Source organism: Canis lupus, chromosome 6 (genome assembly GCF_011100685.1).
Source record: "Canis lupus familiaris isolate Mischka breed German Shepherd chromosome 6, alternate assembly UU_Cfam_GSD_1.0, whole genome shotgun sequence".
NCBI lineage: Eukaryota > Metazoa > Chordata > Mammalia > Carnivora > Canidae > Canis > Canis lupus.
Window position 1 is genome coordinate 43,200,855 of NC_049227.1, and position 18,237 is coordinate 43,219,091.

Below are 18,237 nucleotides of genomic sequence, written 5' to 3' on the forward strand. Positions count from 1 at the left end.
TATCTTTGGAATCCTATTCTAGTTGTTACATTGATGTAGAAGAGAACCTTTGAGATCTAATCCTTTAATTTTTTCATAGTTTTTTTCTTTTTAAAATTAAAAATTGTATTCATACAAGAAATGTGTGTGAAAATATACAAGTAATGCACAAATATGTATTGTTTGTAAACCATTCTGATGTTACAAATGATAAAGAGTAAAAAAATCCCCCTTCAGGGATCCCTGGGTGGCGCAGCGGTTTGGCGCCTGCCTTTGGCCCAGGGCGCGATCCTGGAGACCCGGGATCGAATCCCACGTCGGGCTCCCGGTGCATGGAGCCTGCTTCTCCCTCTGCCTGTGTGTCTGCCTCTCTCTCTCTCACTGTGTGCCTATCATGAATAAATAAAAATTAAAAAAAAAAAATCCCCCTTCAATCCTTTTGCATTCCTAGCTTAATGCCTTGTATCCAATACCATTCCTGTCTTCAGAGGTAACCATTCTGAACAGTTTGATATGTATCCCACTAGACCTTTCTTTGTTATTTATTTAGACACAGAGATACTATGTCCTCCCTTTAAAAAAAATAAGTGGACCTATTTATATTCATTCAGCAAATATTTATTGATAGTTATATTGTTCTGTGATGTGCCTTTGCTTTGTGAGAATGCATTTGTATTCTGTATTAATGAATTTACCGTAATTTAACAATTCTATTGATGAGAGCTCAGTTCATTTCTAATTTTTCTCTATTACAGGCAGATCTTCAAGGAACATCATTGTATATGTATCTTTGTGTATATTTGCAAGTACTTTTTCAGGATAGGTTTCTAGAAGTGGAATTGGTGAGTCAGAGTATAAACATTTAAAATTTTTGTAGATAAAAATTCTATGCTTTCAGATTCTCTTTCAAAAAGTTTGTCCCAACTTACATTCTTAATATGTGAAAGGGCATTTACCCCCACTCTTGCCAGGTCTGGATATCAGGTCTTTTTTTGCAAAACTAGTAGGCCATAAATTATATCTTATTTTAATAACGCTAGTGACATTGAACATCTTATCATAAATTTATTGGTCTTTTTGTCGTTCTGTGAGCTGTCTGTAGTCTTTGCTCATTGTTCAACCAGAATTTTGGAGGCTATTGATTTGAAGATGCTATTTATATGTTCTCAGTGGTAATCACTTAACCTTTTATGTGTGTTATATTTATTCCTAGTTTGTCTTTTGTCCTTTTTTTTTTAAGATTTATTTATTTACTTGAGAGAGACAGAGAGTGGAAAGGGGTGGAAGGAGAGAGAGACAGAGAGAGAAAGAGAGAGAGAGAGAGAAAATCTCAAGCAGACTTCCTGCTGAGAGCGGAGTCCAATGCCCAGCATCAATCTCATGGCCGGAGACCATGACCTGAGCTGAAACCAAGAGTCAGACACTTAACTCACTATGCCACCAAGGTGCCCTTGTCTTTTGTTTTCTTTAACTTACTTATGGCAACTTCTATTAAAAATGGAAGGTTTATAGTTTACATTTTGCTAAATTTGACAGTTCTCTTTCTTTACATTTTCTGGGTTATGGGACTTAATTGTATAGTCTAAGTCAAAAATACTTTTTTTGTTTTGTTTTGTTTATCTTAGAAATTTTCAGTTCTTCAGCAATTAACTATATTTTTAAAATTCTTGTGGATTTGAATATGGAAAGAACACAACTACTTTAATCTCATAAAGATTGAAATATTTGAATCAAGGGGAGGAGCAAGATGGCGGAAGAGTAGGGTCCCCAAATCACCTGTCTCCACCAAACTACCTAGAAAACCTTCAAATTATCCTGAAAATCTATGAATTCGGCCTGAGATTTAAAGAGAGACCAGTTGGAATGCTACAGTGAGAAGAGTTCGCGCTTCTATCAAGGTAGGAAGACGGGGAAAAAGAAATAAAGAAACAAAGGCCTCCAAGGGGGAGGGGCCCCGTGAGGAGCTGGGCTGAGGCCGGGGCGAGTGTCCCCAGGACAGGAGAGCCCCGTCCCGGAGACGCAGGAGCTGCACCGACCTTCCCGGGCGGAAAGGGGCTCCCGGGGAGGTGGAGCAGGACCCAGGAGGGCGGGGATGCCCTCGGGCTCCCGGGGACACTAACAGCACCTGCGCCCCGGGAGAGTGCGCCGAGCTCCCTAAGGGCTGCAGCGCGCACGGCGGACCCGGCGGGACCCGGAGCAGCTGAAGGGGCTTGGGCGGCGGCTCCGCGGAGGGGGCTGCGCGGCCCCGGGAGCAGCTCGGAGGGGCTCGGGCAGAGGAAGAGGCTCCGTGCGGAGGGGGCTGCGCGGTTCCAGGAGCAGCTCGGAGGGACTTGGGCGGCGGCTCCGCGGAGGGGGCTGCGCGGCCCGGAGCGCGAATCCACCAGCGCAGGCTCCGGAGCACAGGGCGCTGGGACACAGCCCAGGATCCCGCCTCCCCCGGGACAGGCAGAGGCCGGGAGGGCCCAGGACAGCAAGGACGCTCCTGCCCCAGCTGAGCACATCAGCAGCCCCGCCCCGGAGCCTCCAGGCCCTGCAGACGGAGTTCCTGCCGGAGCTGAATCCAGGTTTCCAGAGCTGCCCCGCCACTGGGGCTGTTCCTCCTGCGGCCTCACGGGGTAAACAACCCCCACCGAGCCCTGCACCAGGCAGGGGCACAGCAGCTCCCCCAACTGCTAACACCTGAAAATCAGCACAACAGGCCCCTCCCCCAGAACACCAGCTAGACTGACAACTTCCAGGAGAAGCCAAGGGACTTAAAGTACACAGAATCAGAAGATACTCCCCGGTGGTTCTTTTTTTGTTTGTTTGTTTTTGTTTTTGTTTTTGTTTTTGTTTTTGTTTTGTTTTGCTTTTTGATTTGTTTCCTTCCCCCACCCCCTTTTTTTCTCCTTTCTTTTTCTTTCTCTTTTTCTTTTTCTTTTTTTTTTTTTCATTTTTTTTTCTTTTTCTTCCCTTTTTTTTTCTTTTTTTTTCTCTTTCTCTTTTCTTTCCTTCTTTCTCTCCTCTCTTTTTCTCTTTTTCCCAATACAACTTGCTTTTGGCCACTCTGCACTGAGCAAAATGACTAGAAGGAAAACCTCACCTCAAAAGAAAGAATCAGAAACAGTCCTCTCTCCCACAGAGTTACAAAATCTGGATTACAATTCAATGTCAGAAAGCCAATTCAGAAGCACTATTATACAGCTACTGGTGGCTCTAGAAAAAAGTATAAAGGACTCAAGAGACTTCATGACTGCAGAATTTAGAGCTAATCAGGCAGAAATTAAAAATCAATTGAATGAGATGCAATCCAAACTAGAAGTCCTAACGACGAGGGTTAACGAGGTGGAAGAACGAGTGAGTGACCTAGAAGACAAGTTGATAGCAAAGAGGGAAACTGAGGAAAAAAGAGACAAACAATTAAAAGACCATGAAGATAGATTAAGGGAGATAAACGACAGCCTGAGGAAGAAAAACCTACGTTTAATTGGGGTTCCCGAGGGCGCCGAAAGGGACAGAGGGCCAGAATATGTATTTGAACAAATTCTAGCTGAAAACTTTCCTAATCTGGGAAGGGAAACAGGCATTCAGATCCAGGAAATAGAGAGATCCCCCCCTAAAATCAATAAAAACCGTTCAACACCTCGACATTTAATTGTGAAGCTTGCAAATTCCAAAGATAAGGAGAAGATCCTTAAAGCAGCAAGAGACAAGAAATCCCTGACTTTTATGGGGAGGAGTATTAGGGTAACAGCAGACCTCTCCACAGAGACCTGGCAGGCCAGAAAGGGCTGGCAGGATATATTCAGGGTCCTAAATGAGAAGAACATGCAGCCAAGAATACTTTATCCAGCAAGGCTCTCATTCAAAATGGAAGGAGAGATAAAGAGCTTCCAAGACAGGCAGCAACTAAAAGAATATGTGACCTCCAAACCAGCTCTGCAAGAAATTTTAAGGGGGCCTCTTAAAATTCCCCTTTAAGAAGAAGTTCAGTGGAACAGTCCACAAAAACAAAGACTGAATAGATATCATGATGACACTAAACTCATATCTCTCAATAGTAACTCTGAATGTGAACGGGCTTAATGACCCCATCAAAAGGCGCAGGGTTTCAGACTGGATAAAAAAGCAGGACCCATCTATTTGCTGTCTACAAGAGACTCATTTTAGACAGAAGGACACCTACAGCCTGAAAATAAAAGGTTGGAGAACCATTTACCATTCGAATGGTCCTCAAAAGAAAGCAGGGGTAGCCATCCTTATATCAGATAAACTAAAATTTACCCCAAAGACTGTAGTGAGAGATGAAGAGGGACACTATATCATACTTAAAGGATCTATTCAACAAGAGGACTTAACAATCCTCAATATATATGCTCCGAATGTGGGAGCTGCCAAATATATAAATCAATTATTAAGCAAAGTGAAGAAATACTTAGATAATAATACACTTATACTTGGTGACTTCAATCTAGCTCTTTCTATACTCGATAGGTCTTCTAAGCAAAACATCTCCAAAGAAACGAGAGCTTTAAATGATACACTGGACCAGATGGATTTCACAGATATCTACAGAACTTTACATCCAAACTCAACTGAATACACATTCTTCTCAAGTGCACATGGAACTTTCTCCAGAATAGACCACATATTGGGTCACAAATCGGGTCTGAACCGATACCAAAAGATTGGGATTGTCCCCTGCATATTCTCGGACCATAATGCCTTGAAATTAGAACTAAATCACAACAAGAAGTTTGGAAGGACCTCAAACACATGGAGGTTAAGGACCATCCTGCTAAAAGATAAAAGGGTCAACCAGGAAATTAAGGAAGAATTAAAAAGATTCATGGAGGGATCCCTGGGTGGCACAGCGGTTTAGCGCCTGCCTTTGGCCCAGGGCGTGATACTGGAGACCCCGGATCGAATCCCACGTCGGGCTCCCAGTGCATGGAGCCTGCTTCTCCCTCTGCCTATGTCTCTGCCTCTCTCTCTGTGTGTGTGTGTGTGACTATCATAAATAAATAAAAATTAAAAATAAAAAAATAAAAAAATAAAAAGATTCATGGAAACTAATGAGAATGAAGATACAACTGTTCAAAATCTTTGGGATGCAGCAAAAGCAGTCCTAAGGGGGAAATACATCGCAATACAAGCATCCATTCAAAAACTGGAAAGAACTCAAATACAAAAGCTAACCTTACACATAAAGGAGCTAGAGAAAAAACAGCAAATAGATCCTACACCCAAGAGAAGAAGGGAGTTAATAAAGATTCGAGCAGAACTCAACGAAATCGAGACCAGAAGAACTGTGGAACAGATCAACAGAACCAGGAGTTGGTTCTTTGAAAGAATTAATAAGATAGATAAACCATTAGCCAGCCTTATTAAAAAGAAGAGAGAGAAGACTCAAATTAATAAAATCATGAATGAGAAAGGAGAGATCACTACCAACACCAAGGAAATACAAACGATTTTAAAAACATATTATGAACAGCTATACGCCAATAAATTAGGCAATCTAGAAGAAATGGACGCATTCCTGGAAAGCCACAAACTACCAAAACTGGAACAGGAAGAAATAGAAAACCTGAACAGGCCAATAACCAGGGAGGAAATTGAAGCAGTCATCAAAAACCTCCCAAGACACAAGAGTCCAGGGCCAGATGGCTTCCCAGGAGAATTTTATCAAACGTTTAAAGAAGAAATCATACCTATTCTCCTAAAGCTGTTTGGAAAGATAGAAAGAGATGGAGTACTTCCAAATTCGTTCTATGAAGCCAGCATCACCTTAATTCCAAAGCCAGACAAAGACCCCGCCAAAAAGGAGAATTACAGACCAATATCCCTGATGAACATGGATGCAAAAATTCTCAACAAGATACTGGCCAATAGGATCCAACAGTACATTAAGAAAATTATTCACCAAGACCAAGTAGGATTTATCCCTGGGACACAAGGCTGGTTCAACACCCGTAAAACAATCAATGTGATTCATCATATCAGCAAGAGAAAAACCAAGAACCATATGATCCTCTCATTGGATGCAGAGAAAGCATTTGACAAAATACAGCATCCATTCCTGATTAAAACTCTTCAGAGTGTAGGGATAGAGGGAACATTCCTCGACATCTTAAAAGCCATCTATGAAAAGCCCACAGCAAATATCATTCTCAATGGGGAAGCATCTGGGAGCCTTTCCCCTAAGATCAGGAACAAGACAGGGATGTCCACTCTCACCACTGCTATTCAACATAGTACTGGAAGTCCTAGCCTCAGCAATCAGACAACAAAAAGACATTAAAGGCATTCAAATTGGCAAAGAAGAAGTCAAACTCTCTCTCTTCGCCGATGACATGATACTCTACATAGAAAACCCAAAAGTCTCCACCCCAAGATTGCTAGAACTTATACAGCAATTCGGTAGCGTGGCAGGATACAAAATCAATGCCCAGAAGTCAGTGGCATTTCTATACACTAACAATGAGACTGAAGAAAGAGAAATTAAGGAGTCAATCCCATTTACAATTGCACCCAAAAGCATAAGATACCTAGGAATAAACCTCACCAAAGATGTAAAGGATCTATACCCTCAAAACTATAGAACACTTCTGAAAGAAATTGAGGAAGACACAAAGAGATGGAAAAATATTCCATGCTCATGGATTGGCAGAATTAATATTGTGAAAATGTCAATGTTACCCAGGGCAATATACACGTTTAATGCAATCCCTATCAAAATACCATGGACTTTCTTCAGAGAGTTAGAACAAATTATTTTAAGATTTGTGTGGAATCAGAAAAGACCCCGAATAGCCAGGGGAATTTTAAAAAAGAAAACCATATCTGGGGGCATCACAATGCCAGATTTCAGGTTGTACTACAAAGCTGTGGTCATCAAGACAGTGTGGTACTGGCACAAAAACAGACACATAGATCAGTGGAACAGAATAGAGAATCCAGAAGTGGACCCTGAACTTTATGGGCAACTAATATTCGATAAAGGAGGAAAGACTATCCATTGGAAGAAAGACAGTCTCTTCAATAAATGGTGCTGGGAAAATTGGACATCCACATGCAGAAGAATGAAACTAGACCACTCTCTTGCACCATACACAAAGATAAACTCAAAATGGATGAAAGATCTAAATGTGAGACAAGATTCCATCAAAATCCTAGAGAAGAACACAGGCAACACCCTTTTTGAACTCGGCCATAGTAACTTCTTGCAAGATACATCCACAAAGGCAAAAGAAACAAAAGCAAAAATGAACTATTGGGACTTCATCAAGATAAGAAGCTTTTGCACAGCAAAGGATACAGTCAACAAAACTCAAAGACAACCTACAGAATGGGAGAAGATATTTGCAAATGACATATCAGATAAAGGGCTAGTTTCCAAGATCTATAAAGAACTTATTAAACTCAACACCAAAGAAACAAACAATCCAATCATGAAATGGGCAAAAGACATGAACAGAAATCTCACAGAGGAAGACATAGACATGGCCAACATGCATATGAGAAAATGCTCTGCATCACTTGCCATCAGGGAAATACAAATCAAAACTACAATGAGATACCACCTCACACCAGTGAGAATGGGGAAAATTAACAAGGCAGGAAACAACAAATGTTGGAGAGGATGCGGAGAAAAGGGAACCCTCTTACACTGTTGGTGGGAATGTGAACTGGTGCAGCCACTCTGGAAAACTGTGTGGAGGTTCCTCAAACAGTTAAAAATATACCTGCCCTACGACCCAGCAATTGCACTGTTGGGGATTTACCCCAAAGATACAAATGCAATGAAACGCCGGGACACCTGCACCCCGATGTTTCTAGCAGCAATGGCCACTATAGCCAAACTGTGGAAGGAGCCTCGGTGTCCAACAAAAGATGAATGGATAAAGAAGATGTGGTTTATGTATACAATGGAATATTACTCAGCTATTAGAATTGACAAATACCCACCATTTGCTTCAACGTGGATGGAACTGGAGGGTATTATGCTGAGTGAAGTAAGCCAGTCGGAGAAGGACAAACATTATATGTTCTCATTCATTTGGGGAACATAAATAATAGTGAAAGGGAAAAGAAGGGAAGGGAGAAGAAATGTGTGGGAAATATCAGAAAGGGAGACAGAACGTAAAGACTGCTAACTCTGGGAAACGAACTAGGGGTGGTAGAAGGGGAGGAGGGCGGGGGGTGGGAGTGAATGGGTGACGGGCACTGGGTATTATTCTGTATGTTAGTAAATTGAACACCAATAAAAAAAAAAAAAAAAAAAAAAGAAATATTTGAATCAGATCTGAGAAGAGGTCTTGTGTTATAAAAAAAATTACAAATCATTCTCAAATTTGTTCTTTATATTCATTATATTACTAATTCCTTCCAGTTACTTGCAATTAGAATTCTGAAGTAATTTGTAATGGGAAATTCATTACTTATGTTTCATATTATTATTTAAAATTTTTTTGAATAGGTGATATTTGTATATGGTACAAAAGTCAAAAGGTACAAAAGGGTATGTAGTGGAATGTCTTCCTCCTGTTCCTCTTCTTTAATTATCCAGTTTTCCTTTGATACAATCATCTTTATCAATTTTTTTGTCTTTTATCCCCCAGAGATATTTTATGCATATATACAACATATAGTTTATGGTAATTGAATTCTTTTCTTTTTATAGCTATATTAAGCTGTACCTGCTTTAGAGATAATTTGGTCTTTAGGCCAAAATTATTCACAGTTCCAGAAGGTAAATTAGAATAATTGATGAATAGAGAACAGCTGTCAACAGTAAGAAGGGCTACAGGCTACATTCGTGTTATAAACTTTAGCTGAGGGATCCCTGGGTGGCGCAGCGGTTTGGCGCCTGCCTTTGGCCCAGGGCGCGATCCTGGAGACCCGGGATCGAGTCCCACGTCGGGCTCCCGGTGCATGGAGCCTGCTTCTCCCTCTGCCTGTGTCTCAGCCTCTCTCCTCTCTCTGTGTGACTATCATAAATAAATAAAAATTAAAAAAAAAATTAAAAAAAAAAAAACTTTAGCTGATAAGATAAAAAAAACTTTAGCTGATAAGATAAAAAAAAAACTTTAGCTGATAAGACATTACAGAGTTTTGCAGGTAGAAGGACTTTTGTTTGCATATATGATTTAAAACAAATCTATTTTCTCTTACTTACCTGGCCTTATAGATTAGAGACTTTAATTATCCCACACTTTATATTTCCCACTAAGAAATTTTGTTTTTGTTTTTCCCACTAAGAAAAATTATGTAGAATTCTTGTTATTGAAATATGACTTAAAGCAAGTCATAAAACTTGAAATAGTAGAAATTACCGAAATTAACCATCTTGTTTTATATATGAAGAAATTGAGACCCATGGAGATTAAGTGACTTGCAACATCACATTTATAATTCCAAAGGCCAGACATTTATAGTTAACTGACCTGGTGGTAACATAAATTTTTAGAATGCTATTTTAAAAAGATAGCAAATTTATTTCTCTATTAAAAAGAATTTATTTATTTATTTATTTATTTAATTTTTATTTATTTATTTATTTGAGAGAGCACGGATGGCTGGAAGGAACAGAGGGAGAGGGAGAAGCAGACTCCCTGCTGAGCAGGGAGCCCCACTGGGGCTCAATCCTAGGACCCCGAGATCATGACCTGAGCCAAAGGCAGGCATTCTACTGACTGAGCCACCCAGGTGCCCCTATTTTTCCATTTTCTAAAAAAATTTTTATTTATTTATGATAGTCACAGAGAGAGAGAGAGAGAGAGAGAGAGGCAGAGACACAGGCAGAGGGAGAAGCAGGCTCCATGCACTGGGAGCCCAATGTGGGATTCGATCCCGGGTCTTCAGGATCGCGCCCTGGGCCAAAGGCAGGCGCCAAACCGCAGCGCCGCCTAGGGATCCCTCCATTTTTTTTTTTTAAAGGAAAAGGTGCAGTAGTCTTATGTTGCAGTTTGGTATTACATAACAAGGCTTCATAATACTTCAGTTCTTTATCTGCATTTTTGCCTGTAAACAGGAATGGTAAGACAGTGTTATTCATTGTTAGGCAATCTGTAGTACTTGGAAGATTAAAGAGAGTGGTTTTTATGGTATGGGATGGAGTTGGAGATTAATAGAGTCATTCTTAAGCATTCTTTTCTTGACTATAAAATTTATAAGGGCTGTACCTTGATTCCCTTAATTTTATACTTGTGAATCATTCTTAGCTTTGTGCATTTTTCTTCCTTCCTTATCTGTATTATAAGTGAGTAAAGGAACACTTTGAATGTTCCTTACTGCAAAGGAACATTTAAAACATAGTTATTTATATTTGATTAGAAAGCTACCACTGATATTTTTTCATGAAACTCTTTCCATATCTATGTATAGAAATATACATAGAAGTTAATATATTTCTGTTGACATTCTGCCTTTTTTTCTTGTTAACATTTTACCTTTAATCTTAGATTTTTTAAAAAAATTTTTATTTATTTGGCAGAGAGAGACCACAAGTAGGCAGAGTGGCAGGGAGAGGGAGAAGCAGGCTACCCGCTGAGCAGAGAGCCAGATGTGGGGCTCTATCCCAGGGTCCTGGGACCATTACCCGAGCCAAAGGCAGATGACTAACCAACTGAGCCACCCAGGTGCCCCATAATCTTAGATTTCTGAAAATAATTTTATTTCTTGCCCCTTAATATATTCTTCTAATGTTGTTTGAGATTAAGCTCAGTATGAGGATAGAGACCTCATCTGGAATTTAGTTTCTGTTGATATTATATTTTAAGTACTGAAATACTAACTATTTTCCAACTGGTATCCAGAAGTACTTATTATGGAGGAAAACTTATTTCCTTATTTTACCAAGTCCAGAGTTAGATATTAGTAAAAACTTACTTCTTAAAGGAAAATCCATAGAAATGTTTTTGTGAAATTTATAGGTAAATTTGTCATTTATTATGGAAATACTGACACCTTCTAAAATTTTTTTTCATTTTGTTTTCTGTTTTCAGTGGAAAACACTTTATTCTTGGCCCTACAGAAATTCTGCCTGGTGAGTAATTGTTCGCATTTACCATGGGCTGGTGTGTTTACCTAAGCTATTGTCAGAGCTGACTTTGGCTAAATAGATTAAAGGGCCAGAGGTCTATCCTTTTATTTCTTTTTTTAAGATTTCATTTATTTATTTAAGAGAGAGAGTATACACACAAGCAGGGACAGGGGTAGAGGGAAAGGGAAAAGCAGTTTCTCACTCAGCAGGGAAGAAACAGGCCTAGATCTCAGGACCCTGGGATCATGATCTGAGCCAAAGGCAGATGTTTAACCAACTAAGCCACCCAGGAGCCCCCACTCCTTTCTTAAAGATTTACTTATTTATTTCAGAGAGTGGGAGTGGAAGCAGGAGAAGGGGCAGAGGGAGAGAATATCCAAGCAGGCTCCCACTGAGCATGGAGCCCAACTCGGGGCTGGATTCCCATGATCCATGAGATGAGGACCTGAGCCAAAACCGAGAGTTGACAATCTGCTGAGCCATCTAGGCTCGCCTCTCTCCTTTTGAGTGGCTTTTAGAATAGTAGGAAAGAAAATCATCTACTCTGTACATTTTTAGACATTTCTTCATTAATTCTTGCATCTTAAGTTAATTCAACTAACATTTATTGAACATTTAACATACTGTGCATCTCGTTTTAAAAGATAATTTTAGTCGTTTCTAAACTAGTTAATTCTTTTATATCTCCCATGAGGATGGGGGATGAAGCATTTATTACTGAATTCTACTTCTGAATTAGAGAAAAATGCTAGCTTTGTAGGGATTAACTGTTCAAGGGAATTTAAAATGTTTATGAATTATGTTTTTATATGTTATGTTATCTTTAAAACTTCTATTCATAATGTTCTTAATTTCTAAATTATATAGGTAGGATTTTGGGTACCTCTATAAATGTTTCAGTAATACAGGGTGGTTAAAAAAGAATAAGATACAGTCATTAAACATATATCTATGTTTGTTGTGTTTTGCTTTTTAAAGAATTTATTTATTTGAGAGAACACAAGAGGGGAAAAGGAGAGGGAGAAGCAGACTCCCTGCTGAGCGGGGAGCCTGATGTGGGTCTCGATCCCAGGACCCTAAGCTGAAGGCAGATGTTTAACTGACAGCCACCCAGGTGCCCCTTTATCTATGTTTTATATTATATCCAACAACAGTGAATCTTATAAAAAGTAAAATTCTAGGTTGGGTGGTTAAAATACTATACTTTTCTCCTAGGAATTTCAGAGTATAGATTTAACGCTTGTCTTTTTAAAAACCCTGACCAATTTAGGTTAATTAGAATACATTTCCTGTAGCTATTCAAACCTTAAATGTAAAGTCAGTGTAGAATATGTATTTGTAAGAATGTATTTCTTTTCTTAGGCTTTATTAATCAGAAATGATGTCAGCATTAAACTTGTAGTTATGATTTAAAGTGGGCCTGTTGCCATAGATTTATAGTAACTCAAGAGTTACTCCATATTAAGACTGAATATTGAATAAATGGAGGCAAAATATTCAGTATCATTGGGTATATTGAACAACACTAGAAAATTGCATCTCACTTCTGCACTAGGTTGTATGGTTAGTACATAGTTATGTAAGTGAAGTGCCCTTTAAGAACTTAAGAGATGGAGGGGGCAATTATTTTTCTGATAACTAAATTAGTAAAAGCCATTCTTATGTTAGTAAGAATTATATGAAGGTTTGGAAAATGCTAAAATCACTAATCATTGTGCTTTAGTTGTAATATCAGGGAAGCAGGTCTGAAATGTAATTAGAATTTACTGAGTAGAGGGGCACCTGGGCGGCTCAGTCAGTTGAGTGTCTGCCTTCCACTCAGGCCATGATTCCAGGGTCCTGGGACGGAGCCCCACGTCTGGTTCCATGCTCAGCAGGCTGTTTCTCACTCTGCTGCTCCCCCCTGCTTGTGCCCTCTTGCTCTGTCAAATAAATAAATAAATAAAATCTTCAAAAAAATTTACTGAGTAGAAATATCTTTCATGGTGTATCTTCTTCTGAACAAAGTCTATGAACAGGAGGACAGTTACCTCAGCAGAGAGCAAAGAGAAACTCAAAGCACGGGGAACTGGGGCAGCTGCTCTGCTGAGAGAGATTGGTGATTTGTTTGTTTCTTGAGGCAAGCACGTCCATATTGTTGGGGTGGATGTAGGAGATTAGCTTAGTCTAATGTCATTAAATATTTGAATCATGTAATTATCTCCCCATGTTTTCTGTCCCTTATTTACCCTACCACCTTCTCTACCTAAGAAAGAAAATGTCTTCATTTGATAGTATTCTAGTATGCTAGATATTTGCACTTATCATTATGAAGAAGTTAATTGACAAAATAATAAATTGGAAAAAAATTAATGTTTGCATACATATATGTATTTGTTTCTGTGACCTTGGTTAAAGTTGATACTGTGAGAAAGATGTACTTGCAGTCTGTTTGATCTGATAACGCATCTGCAGCTAATCTCCTTAGCATGGTAGTCTAGTCTTTTGTATTGCTCTGAGCCTTATCATTTGAAAATTGCAACAACGTAGGCCATTTAACTTGTGTGGCCTCATCTGTGAAATGACCTTCAGAATTACTCCTAGTTCTAAGTCTTTATGAGTTTATAACCTATGTGATCAGTTGTATCACTGCACACTTAAAGATAAAAGAAGAGCTTGTAGAGAGTTGAAATATCTTTGTTTCACATTTAGGTTGATAGTACCAATATGACTTAATGTTGCACTTTTTTTTAATTTTAACTTTTTTTAACGTTGCACTTTTTAACTAGCCTTGCTTTGTTTGGCTCCAAAGTACAAGGTATAAAGGGATAAAGGTATAAAAGGTATAAAAGGTATAAAGGTATAAAAAACATTTTACATGTTGCTGGTAGACTATAAGCTTCTTAAGGACAAAGCCAGTTTTTCCTAAGTATAGAACTGTGCCTGTCAAAGAAAAAAAGCAGTTAAGTGCATACTGAATGAGTGTATACTTAAGGAAAGGTAGTTAGAACAAAGCTAAACATGGTTTGGTTATTAGTGACTTTTTAAAATATTCTTTATTATGGCAAAATTTAAAAATATGTAAGAATAGGCAGAATAATATTGTCTCAGTCCATTTGGATTGCTGTAACATAATACTAGACTGGCTTATAAATAGCAGAAATTTATTGCTCACAGCTTTGGAAGCTGGAAATCTACAATCAGAGTGTTATCATGGTCAGGTTCTGATGAGAATTCTCTTTCTGGTTGCAGACTGCTGTCTTCTCATTGCATCCCTACAAGGTGGAAGGGTTGAGTTAGTTTTCTGGGGCCTCTTGAAAGACACTAACCCCACCAAGTCAGATCTAATCAGATCTAATCACTTCCCAAAGTCTTCACATCCTGATACCATCAGTTTGGAGATTAGGATTTCAATAGATTAATTTTGAGAGGACACAAATGTTCAGACCATAGCAAATATGTGAACTTCCATTTACCCATTACCTACTTCAATAGCCATGATTCTTGTTTCCTGTTTACCTCTTCCCAGTCTCCTCTTGTATTATTATGAAGCAAATCACAGACTTTATATCATTTAATCTGTATTATTCATTGTGTATCTCTCAAAGATAAAGACTTAAAAAAATTAACTAATTTTTAACTTAAAAAATTAACAAATAACCTTTATTATATCTTAAAGAATGACTGGTTTTGATAAATACTAAATTAATTTCACTTCAAAATACCTGTACTATTTCCAAGAAATCTCTTATGTGTAGTTCCAGACAGTTAATAACACTTAGAAATAAAACAGTAAGACTAATTTTTGTTTTTGTTTGGTTTAATATTTAGGCTATCAACATGACGGCGGAAGAAACAGTGAATGTAAAAGAGGTTGAAATCATTAAGCTAATTTTAGACTTCTTGAATTCAAAGAAGCTTCACATTAGTATGTTGGCCCTTGAGAAGGAAAGTGGAGTCATAAATGGCCTATTTTCAGATGATATGCTTTTTCTAAGGTATGATTTCATTAGTATTATGAGGTTTGTAGCTCTTTCAAAGAAGTATTACGTATTAATAAGGTAATATGTGTACTATGGGTAGGTACTTATAGTCATGAAAAGGCTATATAATTTTTAAAAATAATGTTTTTGTAATGGAACATTAACAAAATAATGTTTTATATAGAATGTTTTCAGTAGTAAGATCCAGGGGTCCATTAAAAAAATGGGAGTTACAATTCCATTATGGTTGTGGCATCATCACAAAAAATACTTGATTTCAAGAAACCAGAGACTCCAGAAAGATAAAGAAAATATTTCTGCAATACTGTTTTTTTGCCATAGAAGTGAATATAAACATATTCATTATACAAAATATATAAAAATAAGAAAAATCACCCACCACTTAGACACACTACATACTGATAATTTTCTGTGCATATTTTTAAAAACCCAGCAATTCTGTTTCATTTATTTTTTTTTTCTTTTTTCTTTTTTTTTCTGTTTCATTTATAATTTAGTGTCCTTATTTTATTTTATTTATTTATTTATTTATTTATTTATTTATTTATTTATTTATTTATTTTAGTGTCCTTCTTTATCCATTAACATCATAAGGATTCTGTGTTATTACAAATTTATATTGTAAAAATTTTTAATTTAATTTTCTAAAGATTCCTCTATTTTTAGACAAGTTATTTCCAATTTATCTTAAATAAATGCTCTACTGAGTATGTTTTGTACATGTGACTTTTTCTGTATCTTGGATTATTTCCTTAGAACAAGATTCTTGGAATTGTAGAGCAAAAGGGAATTAACATATTTGCCAAAATGAGAGGCTAAATATATTCTAACTTGAATTGGATGGAAAAAGAAAAACGCAGATTTCCAGACAGAAAATTTATTCTCTGCTTATGTGATATTGAATATCTTTGGCAAAGAGTACAGATTCTTGGACATATGGCATTTTGTGTCATGAAAAGCCTTAAAAAATGAAGCATTCCTAAGTCATGAAAAAGGAACTTTAAAAAAACCCTTCAATATATTAAAGAGAATTTATTTAAATTCCTTGAACTTCCCTGTATTTGATGTTGTGAATGTCATTTAGCTCTGTGGAGCTTAGTTAATAATTGTCAGGAACCTATCATTCTTTTGGCCCTGTCTTTCAAGCATTGCTACTCCTGGAATTTAGCAGTGACTCTAAAATAATCCCCCCTCCAAGAACCTATTGAGTTTCTAGATGAAGTTTTACTGATATGAGGTGAAATGCAAAGAATTTTGGAATGGGGGGGCACCTGGGTAGCTCAGTGGTTGAGTGTCGGCCTTTGGCTCAGGTCATGATCCCTGGGTCCTGGGGTCAAGTCCCACATCGGGCTGTCTGTGGGGAGCCTGCTTCTCCCTCTGCCTGTGGCTCTCTGTCTCTCTCTCTGTGTCTCACATGAATGAATGAATAAAATCTTAAAAAAAATTTTTTTTTGAATAGCAAGTTACTTTTTTTTTATTTTTTAAAAGATTTTGTTTATTCATGAGAGACAGAGAGAGAGAGAGAGAGAGGCAGAGACATGTGCAGAGGGAAAGGGAGAAGCAGGCTCTCTCTAGGGAGCCCGATGTGGGACTTGATCCCAGAACTCTGGGATCATGAACTGAGCCAAAGGCAGATGCTCAACCACTGAGCCACCCAGGTACCCCAGAACAAGTACATTTTTAAACTAAACGTATTTATCTTAAAGGACTAGCCTTTGAAATTATGTCTTCCTACTTTTTAAATATTAAAATACCTCTTTATAAAATTATTATATATAGCATGATTGCTTTTTATTAATATTCCTTATTTGCAGACTCAAAAGTTGACAATCTGATATAGATCTTCCTGCCCATCCCTTTTAAAATTTTACTGTTCTAAAAATCCTAAAGTAGGGAAATTGCTATTATAAAAGGGCAGCAATAAGAATGTTTTATAGCTTTTGGAAGTCCCTATAGACCACCAAAGTAGGATGAAATCTGATCTTATTCCTTGCTGTTTTTATTTTTTATTTTTTTTCCTTGCTGTTTTTATTTTCAGAGTATAAGTTTGAGTGTAAAATGCCTCGAAGATGTAGAAATCAAAATTTAGAGCAGGATTTCTCAGCCTCAGCATTTAGTAACATTTTGGGCTGGATAATTCTTTGTTTTGTGGAGGTGTGTGGGTTGTCCTGTCATTTGTAGCATGTTTAGCAGCATCTCTGACCTATACCAAGTTAATGCCAGTAGCACCCCTAATTGTGACAACCCAAAATGTCTCCAAACATTACCAGATATCTTGCGGGCAAATTGACCCAATTAAGAACCACTGATTTGGTGAGTCTGGAACATACCCACACACTGGCCCCTAAAAAATATGAAAGAGCTTTAAAACTGTAAGATAAATAGGAAAATAAACTTTTAGACTTAGCCCAGTGTTTTTATATAGGTGAAAACACAGGTGTATTAGAATGAGAAGTGGTTGCAGAGCACAAATTCTTCTCATATAGGACATGTAGTTACAAATGTTATGAAAAATTTATTTAATTATGTTTGAGGAACCAAATACAATGTTAACCTCATTACAGATTTCATACTGAAGTTTTTGTTTCATTTTGTTTTTTTCAGACTGAAGTTTAACGCTATCATATTTATTCTGCTTTTAATTAGTATAACCCAAATTTGATAACATGCATGGGTTTTTTTTCTTTATATAGGCAGCTAATCCTTGATGGTCAGTGGGATGAAGTTCTTCAGTTCATTCAGCCTCTAGAATGTATGGAAAAATTTGACAAAAAAAGGTAAGATTTCTTCTGGAGTTTTTAATGTCTTATCATTGGTAGAAGCTTAGCAGAACAAAACAATAAACAAAAATGTAAAAATAAGGCTGTGTTTTTAAACTTTCCTACTTAGCTTTCCTAGAAAATAGTATACTCAATCCAATTGAGTTGGAGTACTTCTAGAGGACAAGTTGCATGTACTTCAGTTGGTTGAAAATCTGATACATAAACCTACCTGTTTTGGTAGTGTCTATACAAAAAGCCACAAGGGCCGTATCTGAAACAGTTGTTACCTCATAATAGTATGAAGTTTTTTTGTTTTTTTGTTTTTTAAGATTTTTATTTATTCATGAGAGATACAGAGAGGCAGAGACACAGGCAGAAGGAGAAGCAGGCTCCATGTAGGGAACCCGATGTGAGACTTGATCCGGGAACTCCGGGATCACTCCCTGAGCCAAAGGCAGACGCTCAACTGCTGAGCCACCCAGGTATC

At 37.8% G+C, this 18,237-nt stretch overlaps 1 protein-coding gene across 10 annotated transcripts in view; it reads left to right on the forward strand.

Annotated features, from left to right (window-relative positions):
- WDR47 (WD repeat domain 47) overlaps window positions 1-18,237 on the forward strand; it is a 74,635-nt gene that overhangs the window by 11,628 nt on the left and 44,770 nt on the right. For 7 of the 10 annotated variants that reach the window (XM_038541111.1, XM_038541103.1, XM_038541102.1 and 4 more), the window contains 3 exons: window positions 10,968-11,008; window positions 14,816-14,982; window positions 17,682-17,765. In XM_038541111.1, the coding sequence (XP_038397039.1) occupies window positions 14,825-14,982; window positions 17,682-17,765 (242 nt within the window). In that variant the 5' untranslated portion in view covers window positions 10,968-11,008; window positions 14,816-14,824. Of the gene's footprint in view, window positions 1-734; window positions 822-1,604; window positions 1,878-8,644; window positions 8,714-10,967; window positions 11,009-14,815; window positions 14,983-17,681; window positions 17,766-18,237 lie in introns of those variants that run through there. The other 3 variants (XM_038541109.1, XM_038541110.1, XM_038541108.1) reach the window with 3 other exon arrangements.